General features: G+C 38.5%; 1 protein-coding gene across 1 annotated transcript in view; it reads right to left on the reverse strand.

Annotated features, from left to right (window-relative positions):
- Window positions 1-17251, reverse strand: part of nedd4a (NEDD4 E3 ubiquitin protein ligase a) — a 49184-nt gene that overhangs the window by 5821 nt on the left and 26112 nt on the right. Inside the window, exons 6-19 of the mRNA XM_088920630.1 lie at window positions 10444-10494; window positions 9786-9847; window positions 7955-8057; window positions 6937-7097; window positions 6063-6183; window positions 5294-5479; window positions 4877-4948; window positions 4323-4442; window positions 3597-3803; window positions 3129-3206; window positions 2481-2535; window positions 2319-2377; window positions 1339-1404; window positions 398-627 (exon numbers count right to left, since the gene is read on the reverse strand). Coding sequence (XP_088776756.1) covers window positions 398-627; window positions 1339-1404; window positions 2319-2377; window positions 2481-2535; window positions 3129-3206; window positions 3597-3803; window positions 4323-4442; window positions 4877-4948; window positions 5294-5479; window positions 6063-6183; window positions 6937-7097; window positions 7955-8057; window positions 9786-9847; window positions 10444-10494 — 1571 coding nt within the window. The remainder of the gene's footprint in view (window positions 1-397; window positions 628-1338; window positions 1405-2318; window positions 2378-2480; window positions 2536-3128; window positions 3207-3596; window positions 3804-4322; window positions 4443-4876; window positions 4949-5293; window positions 5480-6062; window positions 6184-6936; window positions 7098-7954; window positions 8058-9785; window positions 9848-10443; window positions 10495-17251) is intronic.

The raw sequence follows: 17251 nt of genomic DNA on the forward strand, positions 1-17251 counted from the left end.
CAATATCTTGCAGGCATTCATGTCAGCATCTACAGTAAGAATTTAAGAAAAGTTACAAAAGAGGAGGTCATTTGATTTATCTAGGCTATTTTTAGATTGGAGCTAATTAAGCCAAGGATTTCATCCAAAAGTTGTTTGAAGGAAGTCAAATTCTGGTTCCACAATGTGGATGAGTAACCTGTTCCATTCTCCCCCAGCATTTTGGGTTAAGAAGCATGTCTTCTCAGGTTTAAATGCGTTTCCATGTACAGTTGTTTCCACTTATGACCTCTAGTTGGTGTTTCACTGCTGAGACAGGTACTGAGTCGACTTTTTCAGCGCCCCATGAGGATTGTAAACTGTCCAAGCAGAAACATGAAACATACTGCCATCTTGTTACTAACACAGAAATACTTACGTAGCAGAATATTCAAACAGCCCGTAATAGGGGTTGAACATTTCTTTGGAAATGAGGAAGAACCATTCTCTGGCCACTCCTCCATAATCCAGGCCTTTCTCATTCTCGAACTCGATCCACAGCCGGGCTTTCAGAAAGTCGGCTCTCTTGACCGACAGGATGCGCCGGTACGAGTCCTCTAGGACTGCGGCGCGCCGCAGCTTCATCTCAAAGCGGTTGGGAATATCAGCCTGCGAGACAGAGCAGCCTTAAAGAGAGCTGACAGAGGATAATTCAGAACTGGCTAGGGAGCAGCTGGGTAGTGTTCATTTAATCTATTTACTGTGCCCGGGAAGAGGATATGTCAGATTTATTTATGGACTCACACATAGCTTGTGTTAACAATGAAGAGGGACTAAAGAGGAAAATCTTTAGGTGCTGAATTACTGAACGTTTTTGCCCCTAACTGTGCGAGCTAGCCAGCTAAAAATGGAAAGTAAAATTCTACCTCGTAATAAATTTCAGAATGCTTCTGCCATTTCTGTGAGTATAAGAACACAGAAAATGTACCAAGCCATAAATATGAGGACAAACACTTACAACAGCTGTATACTGCAGACTGAACTAACTTTTTTCAATTCAACAACCTTAATATACAGTATACAGGCCTTAAAACAGTCTAAATAAACCATTAGCATTTACAATACTCTTGTCAGGGTTGTGCATTCCTTTGTGAAGACCTTCTGCACTGTTTGTGACTTTAATCGTTATTCAGCGAATTAGGTGGGCAAGGCGCTAGGCAGTGAAGACTAGAGAAAAACCTCACTGGGATATATGAAAACAGTGATCTTTAAACTCTAAAGAAATGAACTGAGAAAGAACTGAAAATTAGAAAAAAATAAAGTAGTATATTTAAGAGATTCATGCATTTTATCTCAAATCTACAATAATAAAGAGCTCACCGGTTTCTTCAGCTTTTTTCTGAAGTACTCATACTTCTGTTTGTAGTCCCTGGAATAAGGCACAGCCTGAGGAGGGAGATCATTAACATGCTGTAGACGCATAAGAGGCAATTAATTTAATCTAATTACATTTAAGTTTATTTGAATAGACTAACAGCTAACCTAATGGAAAAGAGTTCAAGGAGAAGTTACGTGTGATCACGACAGTTCCAATTCTTGTCATTGATACATATCCTATTGATTGCTCAAAAGGTACACTCACAATTCCCACATGATATAGTTTATTTTTGATTCAACAATAAGCTTTCCAGGCAGCATGGTAGCATAAAGGTTAGTGCTGTTGTCTCACAACTCTATTGGGTTCTCTATTCAAATTTTGCCTGATTATGTTTCTGTGGTCTACTAGGAACAGTACAGTTAAGAGACAAACTGTAGATTAAATTCACTACTCAAAAGAATTGTGGCAATAATTAAAGCTCTTGTACATTTTAATGTGTTCATTCCAATTAAAACATCAAGGAAGAAGCAAAATGCAGGAAGACTTCTGTATGAAATTACTCTTTACTTCTGAATTCAGTGTTCAATTCAGCTTGCAACAGTACAGTGAAGAATTAAACTCTAACCTCACTTTCAATAGTAAAGGTAATCACTCTGAACACAGCCTGCCACCTGAGATATCAGTGGTTTTTGCCTGGGCTAGGTTACAAGCTGACTGTGATTCACATTCTTCACGCAGTGCCTGAAAATCTCCAGAGCTGGGCTCAGTTTACCATGCAAGAGCAAAATTGGTTGGTGTCTATGAGCTTGCATTGGACCTCCAATTAATACTACTGCTACTGAATGGCACTAAGACTGGTTGTGGAACAACCTACAATCCCTCCATGCTTGTGTTAGGGCTATAGAGGTGATATGTGCCATCATTATTTAGTTATAAAATAGAAAATGAAAATTGATTCGTATTTTTTAATCAACAGACTTACAGGCCCTGTTATAGCAGAATTCAGCAATCTAGGATCTTCCCACTGGGTAGCCTTGGTATCTATAAAAAGAAAATTTAACATTTATGGACATTACATCAATTTTAAATTGAAGACTAGGACAAAGGATTGTTCTCATAGCAAGTTGAAATGACATATACATACTGTGATCTATGTAGAATATCCTGCCATCAGTGTGAACACGTTCTTCCCACCCAGGCTGCCAAAAGAAAAAAAGGATAAAGAGTTTATTTTCACTGGTAATATCAAGCACAGATAAGTTCAAAGTGCTCATGAATAGAGCTATCCATCCATACATTCTTCTAACCAATTCATTCGATTCAGAGCTAAGGGGGAGCTGGAGCCTATCCCAGCAAGCAATGGGCACAAGGCAGGATACACCCTGGATGGGACACCAGTCTATCGCAGTGCACACACAGACACAGACATGCGCACACTCACACCAGGGCCAGCTTTCCCAAAAACTTGTTATCCTATCAGCATGTCTTTGGACTGGGAGCAAACCAGAGCACCAGGAGGAAACATGGGGAGAACATATAAAGTCTACACACATAGCACCCCAGGTCTGGAATTGAACCCAGGGCCCTAGCGCTGCAAGACAGCAATGCTACCAATTTGCCACTGTGCTGTAATAAATGGAGCCCAAAGTTTAAAATGCAAACAATTTCTTCTGACCTTCTGAGGTTTCTTTGTCACCTGCCTGAACCTGATTTTTGGCAATGTCTTTTTTAGCATGCAGACTGCAAGGAATCAGAGTGAAACTTGGCGCATGTCTGCTCAAGAGGGTCGTACCGGGAGCGGTCCAAGATCGGCAGGGTCCAGAGAGAGTCGCCTCCTCATCTGGACTGGGATTTTCAATCTTGGATCTTCCTGTGCAGACATAACAGAAAAAAAACACCCGTCTGTCAGCGGTTCTCCGAGAGAGTTTTATGGCTCTTCTCAAGTTACCTTACCCAGGCAGCGTTACAGTGACGGTTTGTATTTACAGTAAACGTTTTATTTTATAATGGATCAAACAGAAGGACATTTTGTGGATATTTATTATTACAAAAACACTGAAAGTGGGGCATGCTAAATTTCAAACTCAAGGAGCAGCAGTTTCTATTACATGTGGAATGTAAATTTGGCTTCTGAGCATTGTAAATCATTTCATGATAAAAGAAGTCAGACGTGCTACAACACAAAACCCAATGGGATCAGTTCAGCGACCCCGTTATCATGGGGCAGCACTGTACTGATCTGGCTCTAACAAGTGCTCACCCATGTGGTGGTCTTTGTATTGTGATCAATGAAGAAGGGTCGCCCATTGGGTGCACTTCTTATTTCCCAGCCAGCAGGGAGGAACCCAGTCTCATAAAGGGGCTTCAGACTGGAAGCATGCTGAGGAGAGGCTTCTGGAGACAGCAGTGGGGGTTGGCACACCGTAGGGCTGGTACATGAGGTGGCCTGCACAGCTTCTGTAGTCGTCTGTCACAAAAATGAACAAACGTTAAATCAAATAGAAAGTGCACAAACGTAAAGAAATGTTTATGTTCAGTGTTCAAAGTTACGTTTTAAAGTTCACTTCTTTAGTGTCAACACCCAAAGAAGTTTCCCAAACCAAAACGTTGTCCCTTTTCTTTTCAGCATAGAATAAGCCTTTACCTGTTCCTTTGCAGCCTGTGCATACTGACGCAGCCACCTACATTAAGAAATAATGTTCTTCAATTTTCTCTCTGTTAGCTGCTAATCGTAAATGGTGGAAAAAAGCTTGCCTACGTAGTTCAGGAGCAACATGCTTCCGTCTCACATCAATAATTGAGAAAAGCTTTGAAACAAGCACTCCTTTTCTCCGAGGGGATTCTAACACCTGTTAATATCATCCTTTTTCTAAACTGCATAGTTTGTCATAGTATGGAAAAACACAAAGCTATCTGTAACGATTTTCCAGAGGTTTCTTGGCGTTGCTAAATGCTTCTGCAAAGCCTGTGCTGGTTACAACCTCACCTGAATGACAGGACGAGTCCATGTGGTGGTTCTGCTGTTGTGATTCACGTAGTATGTCCTTCCTTTACTATCCTGCTTTTCTTCCCAACCTGGCGGCAGCCCTGCTGATGTTGGCATGAACTGTTCAGCACAAAAAAACATAATGTTCAAAAAATAAGAATGCTTTGCATTAGCTAATGATCGAGGCTTTTGTTAAAGTACAAATATGTGAATATCATGGCATAGTCACTGCAAATTTCACAGGCAAGTCACAGCCTGTGATATTTACTAATGGATTTCACAGCAGGTGCCCAGATTCTCAATATCCGTGGCTAGAGAGATGACACAATCCTATCCTCGCTCATGAGTCATTATCACACCACATTCATTTTAGGTATCTACCTAAAAGGTCACATTTCACAGAAAGATTTTTAAGTGACATCATTTGTAAATGTCAGCATTATCGCTATGACACTGTGCAGCACCTGTACATGTTGCGTGCCTAGATAGGATGGCGAGTCCTCACAGAAGCACAAGCAAGGAAACTACCGGCTATGCCAGCAGTGTGCTCTCACCACAGGCTGTGTGGGCTGCTCCTCGAGAGTGGGAGTCTGTGAACTTCCTCTCCTGCTGGAATGGCTCTGATGCTAACGGGAACAAAGGCATGGATTACACTAAACAAAAGGGAAATGGGGACACATACTTTGAGGTTTTAATGAATTCACTAACACTGGAATGGCTAGGCACTTTATGCTAAATAAGAGCCAGGACCTGCATTTTATAGAACAGAAATAAATGCTCCTGTGTGAAGGACTTCCTGCTTTAAACAGTCACCCTTTGCCATGTCCAGAAAAACTGAAGGTTTCCATCATTCCATTCTTTCAGATTAAACATCCTGACCCCATAGCTAAGAAACAGAAACCTTGAAATCTCAGGCCTTATGACAGGAGGCCTCTGGCGAACTGTATATTATTCAGTGAAAAGATGCTCACCGAGAGGGATGTGCGTCTGTCACCAGCTACCTGTGCAGAGGTCTGGAGACTGCGGCCCAGTTCGTCGGCCAGGTGGGACTGAACGTCACACAGGGGCTGCTCCATGGGGGAGAGAGGTGGGGGTGGCGAGCGTTGGTTGTGATTGTTATAGATCGTAGCCTCATCTTCAGTTATTATTTCCCAGCTCTGGAAGAAAATCAGCAGATCATCTCCATCAATTGATATTTCATTCTCTAAGATGCAAAAAAAAATCCCTTTTTTTCTTTAGCACATTTGCTTGTCACGATTAATGACAAAATTCTCAAAATCAGTTGGCTTTGAGAGGAAAAAAATCTGGAATATGGTTTTATAGGGTAAATAACATTTTAGAGCTTAAAGCACAGCATTACTTTGGCAATCAAAACTTTAATAATTGTAGCGGTTAACTTCACAAGGTAGAATTTTCTTGAGGATTCGTACAATAATCATTGAGCTAAAACAGAAAAAATGTTCATATTCAATGTGTCTTTGAACAGTAATGCATCAAACAATTACAGGTACTGTAGTTAACATCCAACATTTATTTCCACAGATAATCCACAGAGACTGGACTGTGGTCCATTCTTTTACACTTAGGAGTGTGCTACAGATACAAGCTGAGGGAAGACATGACCTTGGAAATAATCCAGTCATCTTTGTTTGTTGAGCTACATTTAGAGACTCTGTGCAATGCATTCCATTAAGGTATTTCAAGAGATGAATTGCTGATCTCTCAGCTCAATGCACTTACGTCAGGTGAATCCCTCCTTTCGTGGCCCTCCACATGGTCGGAGATCTGACGGCGGGCAGTGAAGGCGTGCTGTGCTTCCAGGTGTATTGTCTGTCTCTGCTCCTCCTCTGCCTGACTGTCTCTGCCAAGAGACGGGGGAAAAATAACCTAAACCTACCTTTCAATTCACATTCTAAAATTCTCCACTGGCTTCTATAAATAACCTTCTGCTGTGAAGTTTCCCAACCTTTGCAAAAGTACTCTGCACCATTCCACATACATGATAAAAAGATTACAGCCATGTTTACTGTGTAATCAAGCTTAGGCAAGGCAATAGCTATACTGTACCCTTCTGCATTAAATCTGTTTTTTAGCAGGTCCTGCTTAGGAACTGATCTGATTGTGTATGGTCAATATTAATAGTACTGCCTCCCCAGGTGTAGAATGCAGAGGGGAAGGACTTCTCTGTGAGCTGATGAGCTACAGCTGTGGGCGGTCTTATAAGTTGCCTTCACCTCTCTCATGTGGCATCACTATATATATATTACAGGTAATTTACATACTGTAATTAAGATTTCAAGTACATCAAATAAATACAATAATAAATATCTAGAAAGAATATGCCCATATTAAGTAATATTCTTATTGCAAATTCCAATTGGAAAAAAATCTATTCAAACAGTAGTAAAACTGGAAGATCAATTATTCATGAATAAAAGGTAATTAGTAGTTGTGCATTTGACAAAGGGATTTGTTTTAAAACGTCTGCCCTTCATCTTTTCAAACTATTTTTAAATGCAGAAATGAAGGGGCCTTCCTCATAATTTTAGTATGTTGTCTTTCAGAGTTTGCAATGCAATGTTTCGGTTACACTGTAACTTGAAGTGAGGCATACTGAATGGTGGGTCTGTGCCACTGTGTTGTCCTGGTGTCATGGTTGACATAGTAAGTCCTGCCAAGGTTGTCCTGCCGCTCCTCCCAGCCAGGGGGCAGTGCAGGGAGCTGCTGCTGGCATGTGCCTGCCATGTCCTGTTGGTCCAAGAACTCCCACCCAGGCTGCAAACAGGAAAACACTAGATCAGAGGACTAAAACAAGACTGATGAGGATATGATCACAATACAACAATTACAATGTTAAATATTTACATTTGCTTGTTAGCTGTTATTGTTTTTCAGAACATTTTTTAAGGTTGTAACCAGACTAGGGGCACAATAGAAACCATTTTGAGTAAATATGTATATAAGTAACATGTATACACTAACAAGTCTTAACCCATTTCTTAAGAGCTACATAAATGATTGAAATGCATTTGCAGGACACACAAAGAGCCATGCAAAATCATTAAAGTAAAAGCGATATGGCACATGGCATGACTGTATCAGTGACTTTCTCACAGGGGAAGGAAATGTATCCATTCATTGTAGAACAGCTGCATAGGACTATGGCAACCAGGAACCTATCCTGGGAGCACATGGCACAAGGGACCACACCCTGGATGGAATGCCAGTCCATCACTGGGTTTGTGAAGACACACAGAGGGACTGTATAAAGACACCAATGAACCTAACCCACGTCTTTGGGAGGCAGAAGGAAACAGGAACACCCAGAGGAACCAGAGAGACAAGGAGAACATGCAAATCTCACAAAGAACATTGCTGAGGCTGGAATCTTACCCAGCACCCAAAAGCTACAGGGTGGAAATGCTAACAGCCATGCCACTGTGACGCCCACAAGCAGCTACATTCTGCTGAAGTCTTTTCAGGCAATTCAGGTCTAACCAGCAGGCTAAATTTAGTACAAATCAACATGCCCTAGCAGCTTAACACACCCCACTTCCCTTACAGTAAAGCAGTAAAAAATATCAGCTTAAATGTGGTGTATGATACAGTAAACTATAACACATTGAACTTACATCTAATTCTTCAGTTTGTTCTGCATTGTCTTCTTCTGAACCATTGCTTTTAGGCAAATAAGTCATCTTCAGTCTGAGGTGGCCTTTCACTCTAGACTTGTGACTTTATTAAGAAAACAAGCAAAGAACATCTTTCCATGTTAAACATTTTCAAAACACGAAAGCACAAAGGTTAAATTTAAGTTCTAAATCCAATAAGACTATTTTAAGGCAAAAAAAAACACTGGTTCTAGCAAGGTGTGTTTCAGAAGTTACATTGGTCCACTTTAGGTGAGAGCATTCTGGCGTGTGGTTTCAGAGACTAACTACACACTCCTATCATTAATAGAAACTTCTGAAGATAATTAGCAAAGCTTCTCATAAAAAGGAAAAATACAGACTACTACTGCCAAGGACAAATACAGACTACTATTGCCATATGAATTTATTTAAATGTAAAAACCAGAGAACAGCTGGAAGTATTCCACTGAACGATGCATTTACAGGTTTCCTGACAATAAACAGCGGGACTCAGCCATTATATTTTTCATGTCATGGAGAACTGGGGTTTTAACTCAATGTAAGTTCATAAGTGTGCAGTATGTAACTGCCATTTTGAAATTCTCTTAAAAATAAGGGCCTCCTCAGGGGTTCCACTGGTCCAGGAGATTGCCACAGCCAAGGCTGAGCTCTACAGTCCCGGGCTTGAACCTGGGTCTGCGTCACTGTGACTTGGAGTGCCCAAGCAGTGGGGAGCAATCGGCTCAGAGGAGTCATGCCTACACTTCCTTGTTCTCCCATGAGTGGGTTTCATAACTGCAACCTGCGAAACCACATAACTGGAAGTGGAAAACACACAACTGGCTATTCCAAATTGAGTGGGTATAGCAAAAAATAATTAGCTATTATAAATGCACCAAAAAATGCAGATTGAACATCACAAACTCTGTTGTACACCCTTGTATCGTTCCTCTCTAAGATATGTCTCCAAATATTCCCATAATCTAATTTTAAAAAGGTACTTTGGAAAAATATTAAGTTACATTTTAAAATAAGAAGCAATCCTAAAAAGAGAAAGACGTATTAGACTAATTTTACAATATTATAATATTGTAGCGTATACAGGTTCTTTCAGGACAAAGGACTAGTTGAGACCCGATTAGTGAACCAAGCGACAGCTTTTATTCTTCTGACCAACCACACCAAAACCCAACACAGGATATATACCACATGAGGAGACTGACGGAACACGTACACATGAGGAGACTGACCGAACACGTACACATCGTTAGGGTGGTCCTTCTTAACAACAGGCTATACACTTATACGGCTACACTGGACACTAAAACTGCTATGACACTATTTACATATGCAGGGTCAGCTGCTGGTCATCGTGCTGACCCTCAGACTCTCCCCGGCTACAACTCCCAGCCTGCTCCGCGGTACTATGAGCGCCTAGGTGCACTTCCTCCTCACCACCGGGCGAGGGCGTTACAATATTATCCATGAAGGGAAGGTAAGTGACAATTTAGAACATGGTAATCATTCATGGGAATCAAAATGTGCTTTTGTGGCATGTAAGGAACTATGAATTCTAACCACAATCCTCAAATTCAGTACATTTTGCAAGTACTGCAAACCTAGGAGCAATCTCTTGTTTAAATACATTAATCCCAAAAGCATTTCAAAAAGTCAAAGCATATATCTACATGTACAGGACTGCAATTTAGGTCTACACATTTTTGTTTTTATAAGATAGACCTCTCTGCACCAAACTGAAAAATGAAAAAGGCAGCCCTAGCTCAACATAACATGAGAAGGAAAAATTTCACTATAATCATGGATAGCCAACCTTCTTGGATGAAGTAGAAAATCCTTAAATGTGAATGGCCTTTCAATGTTAGGATTTTCCATCTGAAATTAAATGAAAACAATTAAAATACTGTTAATTTATGTGGCTACAACTATAATAAGAGATAAACAGCCAAATCTATAATACTGTCTACATACTACCATGTAAACAAGAATAAAAATAAAGCTATCACACTGACATGGCCACAGGGTGAGTCTTGATGTGGAAAGAAACTACTTCCTTGTCACCAGTGGCTGTGAACAACAATGGTTTGTATTTCAGTGGTATGCCAAAGTGTGTGTGAATAGACTGATTTCTAACCTGTTCTGAAACCACACTTGAAAAAGTGTTGGATAAAAGCACCTTTTTAAAAAAAACTTGAAATGGAATAAATCAGTAAAGCATCTAATGATGACGCTGTAGGAGAGAAGTACTGCAACACCTCTTTAATTAAAATGACTGAAAAGATTAAAACTAATTGACACACAAGTATGGTAACTGTATTTCAAATCACATTTAAATTACTTTTTTAGGATACAGAGAAGGTAGTATGAACTTAGAAAGGACAAAAGGCAGGAATTAAGATGTTATATTTATTCTACCATTTCCTGCAGTCTCAATACAACATGCAATTTGTTTCATATAAAAAAAAACTTACAGGTATTTGGTGTAAAGGTACATCCACCTGGCCCAGAAAGTCATCCCGTGTCTGAAAGAGAAATCGTAGTCACTGCGGTGCCCTGAGGTGTAAAAGGCCCATTCTGCAGGGACTGCTACCGGCAAACTTGAGTCTTCCAGGAACAGATTACTGTATGTGCATCTCAGTAGCTCATCACACTCATACAGTGAAGATCAGCAAACACTGATCTTCATGAGACGCACAAAGACAAAAACCATCTCAGTTGACTCCTACAGGGGTCCACTGCTCTTCAGATCATTGACACCCATTCCTGATCCTGGAGTGCCACAGTCCTGCAGGTTTTAATAGGAATACTGTATAAAATGGTCTCTAAGCACATACATTCAGACCCATCCCACATTCAGGCATGTCATTTGGGGCACAGGTGGAAAGAAAAACAGCAAACTAAAAAAAGTCTTCCCAGGACAGGAGAAGACCTTTCAAATACGCTGTTCAAAATATTGCCTGAAGTCATTCCTTCTTGTAGGCCCACTGAAGCAGAGCCGTCACAGGTTAATGCACAGGATCTTTAAAAAAGCCTGATTGCACTCACAGCTGTCTATAACTGCACACTAACAAGTGAGTGAACTTGCAAGATTAAATATTCTTCCCCCACAGGACATTTAAATCAAATAAAGCCTTTTTGAGGAAAAACAGTTAAAAAAAATGGAAAAGCCAAGTTTATAAAACTCTTCATCTGTCATACAAGTAAGATCACAATTGCATGTATTACCAAAGTTTCAGTTTTATGTTTTAGAAATTCAAACATGCAATCATAGGAAGCAAATAACACTTTTTTTTTTTACACAAATTGAATGAGGTGTGACGGAGGTTCGAGAGGGAAATCTTGAAACAGATTTGAGGCAGGAGGAAGAGTTAATGACAAGAAAAGCATGAGCCTTATAGGAAGGAGTCTGTCAGAAATGATGAAAAGCATTTATTCATGTCATCATTCTCCTTAATCAGTTGATCAGGTGTCCAGTTTCAGATTTTTTTCTAACAATATCAAATATATTGTTCACTAGCTAAAAACACTCACAAAGTAAAAAAAAAACTTTAATATTCCAAACTATTATGAACAAGCTGAAATAATCCACAAATGGTAGTCACATATCAGATTCAGAAATAGAACAGACCAACACAAGGATGCTCACACTATATGCAAATAGTTTAATTTTCCATCTTGAGCTGAACATTGTGAGTTATACAATGAGTTCGGAAACATAGCAAACCTGCACATGGCATACATCGAATACCAAGAAAAGCAAATACTTTTAACACATCATACAGCCAAACTTCAGCAATGAAAAGATTTATTTAGTCGGTCCTGCCTTTTCTGAGCACAGTAGCCAAGAAAAATACGATCCCCCCAGCCTAGCTAGAATGCTTAATGTATACAGCCAATTTGTGTGCAACAAGGGAGTGTCTGTGTTTGTTCCTTGTTACTGAGAGGGCAGTAAAAAATGTTTAAAGCTATTTACATTAATGTCATACTGTATATTTGTGCATGTAACATTGTCAATTATAAACTAAACACAAGTTCTTAAATGCTCAGCAAAAAAAACAAAGACTTTTAGATTACAATGTACTTGCCAAGCAATTTAACAACATGATAAAGATTGTGTATTGTCATATTTCCAGATATTTACAATCCCATATTTTGGCAAGTACATAAGTTCCTCCAAGCACCCTGGCATGGTTTAATGCAAACTTATAAGGTTTTAACCAACATTCCCTTAGTAATCCTTAAGAACCACAGGATATTAACCACAGTCTGGCAGTTTACTTTCTTTTTATTTTTTTCTGTTTTTAATGTGTTTTATGTGAGTAAATAAGACCACAAATTCACCAGACAAATCTAGACTCTTAACTTCTAAGGTTTAAGTAAAGCATAATACACTGCCAGTGCGACAACATCCTTTGTTGCATCCAGGTCAGACATAATTATGAAGTGATAGTACATTTAGTTTAAAATCGATTACAGTGGAAAACAGAGAGAAAGACCAAGTTAGTTTTGGGATGTTTTTTGAAACAAATAGTTTTTAAACTGTTTTCAGCTGGTTACATGCATTTCCAAGGCTGCAAAGGTAATCTTTTACTGAGTGAACTAAGTGAAATAATTAATATCTCCACCTCAAAGCACACTAGCTATGCTATTTGATCCACACTTATTCAAATAATGGCCCTTCTTGATCAAGCATTATCCAGCTAGATTCATTTCTTATTAAATAAAAAATCATACTTTGTAGTAACCGATTACAGAAGGATGTGTATCAGAAAATACTAGAAGGAAGAGACAGCACAATAATATATTAGGAATACAGCTTAGTTCATACACAGACAAGTTGAACTGAATGCCGAAATGAATCATTAATAATACTTCATAAGCAATACTCATTGGACTGCATTTAAAACTTTTTGAGCTCTGTATATACGTGATAAGTCCCGTTAAAACTAAAAATGTCTGTAATGCTAGATCCACTTCTGAGTTGTCTTGTGGTCACATGAGTCTTGGGTTAGCCACATTTCACACATTTTTTAATTTATTTTAATTTTACCGAAAAGCTCTAAAATCAGATCTTTAACAAAGCTATAGCTATCATTTTTATTTTTTAATAATCATGCATAAATGGTCTTATAAAGTAAGAATGCTTATATAAACAAATCTGAGCTATAAAAAAGATCCTCCAATAGTCTCCTTGTTTGGAGGCTTAATCTACACTATCATTTTAACTTATTTTGAGTATCCTCAAAATGTTTCTAATTATACTCAAATGATGGCCTCAATAAAGAGCATTTAAAGTTTAAAGAGAAAATAAATTTCACTTTCAGTGGTACAGTTAAAGTTAACAGAAGGTCACAATGCAAAGTAAACCTTTTTATTTGTGCTGATCTGGATGCTTAAAATAATGTTGGCATGGCAGTAACACAATCTTCTAGGTTTTTTTCCACTACTATAAATGTGTTTCTATGTTAAAAATAGATACTGAAGGCTCCACATTCAGTCGTTCAGACTTTACCAGAATGCTAAAAATAACTTATTCACAAAATCTGATTCAGGGCTAGATCATTGAAAATAGTAAATCTAAAACCCACAAACACAAAAACTGAATTATAAGTATTCACCCAAATGTATCCTAAATGACACTGAACCACAATACGAAGGATGCTTATGAGATGTAATAACTTCTAAATTACTTAAAGTATTCACAAGAAATATCGATGCCCTGAACTCCAGTAACTCCTCTTAGAAGCAGATTACCCAAATACACTGCCACAAATATGACAAAAAACAAATAAAGCTCTCTTTGCACAGCACGCTTACTCTTTTCAATGTGCGTCACAAACTGTAATGATTGAGCAGAGAGCCTGTGGATAATAGTGTTTCCATTTCAATGCTCATGATAATTACACAAAAAAAATATTGAAATAAATTGTATCCTGTGTTAAAGTAGTTCAGGGGAGTTTTGCTTGCTTCTTCAACTGCTGCAGGATATCTGACTGGTAAGGATGCTCTCTGCAAAGAACCTCACACATTTTCACAGTCCTCATAGCAAGGCAAACTCTGTGAAGAGGAAAATATCATTTGTAACACCCGGTGGCTGATTAAAGACAAACATATGATTCCACTGCTTATTAAGAAAAATAGATTTTATCAATTACAGTTTGCCATACAATTATGGTGTCTACTAGAGAATTACATATCTAAAATAAAACAATATTATTCACATTCAAGTCACAAGCAAATTACATTATCGCTGAAAAACACGGAGCAGCATCTCTTTGGGTTAATGAATAAGATTTCTGATTTAAATGTTTTAATACTAGATCAAAATATTTCTAGCTCTTTCACAAAAAAACTCATTGGGAAAATAAGAATGTATTTGAAAATGTACACTGAAATGAACGCACACATTACTGAAAATAAATCTCAAATGACAAGGGTATAAATGAGAAAGATGGTACTAAAGAAATAAAAACACTAAAAAGACCCGCTGATGTTATCTGTGAAATTCATAGTGTTGCAGAATCGATAAATTCCTCTTGCTTTTAGCCAGACCTTTGATATCAATGTCTGTATGCAAGATAAATCAGATCCATGAAAATCAGATAACCAAAAAAAGTACTTGGCATTAAAATGTCACGATGAAATGTGTTTAGCATCAACATAAGTTTCTAATTAGCTGGGGGCCTCTGTTTTTTAAAAGCCAAACCAGCAACTACATAAAGCAATCTGTTTTGTTCCAGAAAGCTATCTGAAAACCAATCTTTAAAAAAAGAATGCTTTGCAATCAGCTTCACAATGATGTTAATATAGCCCAAATCCAGATGTTTAGGGATCTTAAAAGGTAATGACTTATGCACAGCATGGTAAATAAACTTCTCTACTAAACAAAAAGTGCCAACAGTAGAGACAAATGACATTCATCTGAAACAGTGTGTAAGCAGTGAGATTGTATGATCTTTTTATCTTCCCTAGTGGCAGTGCTCAGTAGATACTACCCTTCCCATACAATATGTGAATACTGTATGTGTGCCCATACAGCCCTGCAAGATGCACAATGTTTGGACACCATAACAGACCACTATGGCACTAGTGACTGGTTTTATGTCACAAATATACTATTGTAATCCATTGTAACTTTTAATAAAGCATTACTATGCAATTAAAAGTGCGTGTATTTAACATGGGACAAGTATTACATTTTACATATACTATAATTTTTGCATGATGTTATACTTTTGACTTTAAATACATCTGAATTTGGGCTATTTCTAAAATAAAAACAGTAAAAACATTCCTAATACCAAAACCTGCTTCACAACATTTTGACCAAGATTTGCCATGTAAAGAATACTGAAAAAATTAATAAACATTAATAAACACCATCTTCTAAACATGGTCAAGAATGTGCCTGTAAATTAATAGCATCAAAGGGCAAGGAATGGCATGTAAATGTTTTAATTATAAAACCATGGGTACAGTAAAACGCAGGAAACAAAAACCATTAGCAGCTAGGTAATTAAACATTTACAATTCTGCAAGTCAGCCAGACAAGGTCCATAAAGCATAAGGAACAGTATGTTACTGTGTTTCAAACACCATTGTAATTTGTGACAGGCTAATGATCAATGACTGTGGGAAAGTTCTCAAGATGGTAATTAAAACACTCTGACAGATGCAATTACCATAAAGCAAGATCAATGCAATTCTACCCACCCATGGCAGAATTACAGGTGTAAAAAGGGCCTTTCAAAGAAATTGGATGCATTACATCTAATGTAATAGTCTAAAAAACAGATATCTACTGTAGATTCTTTCAATACTGTGCTGACACACTGACTGAAGAAAGCGGTCACCCTTCAAAGTGTTATTTTTTTTTAAAATGAAAACAGAGCCAGCAATTTCAATACCTGAAGACAAGAACTGCCGAATACAATAAAGTACACAGCTGAACACAATGCAAACTTGTTGCTATGCCATCCTATCTCCAACACGAATACAGCACAAGCAATATCAAACCTAATTTTTTAAGGGCTTTGGTGATCACAATCTGCCATGGCAACTGAGAAAAATCAATCTTGTGCATTTAAACCAGCAGTAATGCATTAGAACACACAGCCATCTGTTACCCATTTACATTAGAACATGATTACCGTTTATCAAGCAGAGCAGGAAAACAATAGGTCTCTTGCCAATTGCTCAGCTACTGCAAAAACATCCACGCACACTGTGTGCCACTGGGTTAGCAGTAGAATCTCAAGAGTCTGCACTGCTGGCTAACATTTAGCAAACCAGAAATACAGTCCAGTATCAAATGAAATCCGCTTTTTATTATTTTCCTGTTAAATTTTTACCATGCCAGTAAAAAAAAAGTTTGTCATGTGACATTTTTCACAGGTACTGTTTTGCTCATTACTTGCAAAGCAGACTTACAATATATCCTAAATTTACATTGTGTGTGAAATCACACAAAGAACAAATCACACAAAAAATAAGTGGAATTAACACAATAATAATGTGTCTTTCACAACCTGGAAGAAGAACACAAGTTCCACTCACACAAAATGGAAGTGGTAAAAACAGTATACAAATACCATGGATATGCAGGTAAAGTCCATACCAGAGCACCAGTAACTCATAACACCTAGATAGGACTCCACACAGATCACTCGCAGCACAAAATTTACTGTGGTAACATATCAAAGTGCAGCAGAAGTGTCCATAGTAGAGGCTAGAACCCATAACCTGTCAGTCCGATGACTTTCTCAGGATTAAAGTAAAAAATCAGCTGGTGAATATTTCAAGTTTACAATGAATAAGAACAATTACCAGTTAAGAATTAAGAACATCAATGCAATAGGAAGTTATTTAAGAAAGTATCTGTGAGATCACAGGGGTTGTTTAAACAGGTGAGACTTGAGAAGGTGTCCAAGATGGACACAGAGCGATGCAGATTTCTGTGGGTCGGTCACTGCAGCACAGGAATGGAAGAAGCTGATGGAAGAGAAGTGTAGTGGGTATGTGGTTGAGCTGGGGTCATGGCCGTGACAGATATTCCCCAAGTCGCAGCACACACCTGGCACAGCGCCACAGAGGCTAGGGTAGGATTAGTTGGCCAGAGAACTCTTGGCTCTCGGAAACCCCTGTGGCCTCCCGGGCACTGGCAGACATGTGGTGCTGTTTGTTGAGGGATGCACCTCTCTTCCAATGTGCGCTGAACCTCTGGTATGGTGTTATGCTGCATTAAAAAGACAAGTGTCCCGAAGTTGGGTGCAGAGGTGG

This window comes from Atractosteus spatula, chromosome 7, assembly GCF_055471065.1.
Source record: "Atractosteus spatula isolate fAtrSpa1 chromosome 7, fAtrSpa1.hap1, whole genome shotgun sequence".
NCBI classification, from domain to species: Eukaryota; Metazoa; Chordata; class Actinopteri; order Semionotiformes; family Lepisosteidae; genus Atractosteus; species Atractosteus spatula.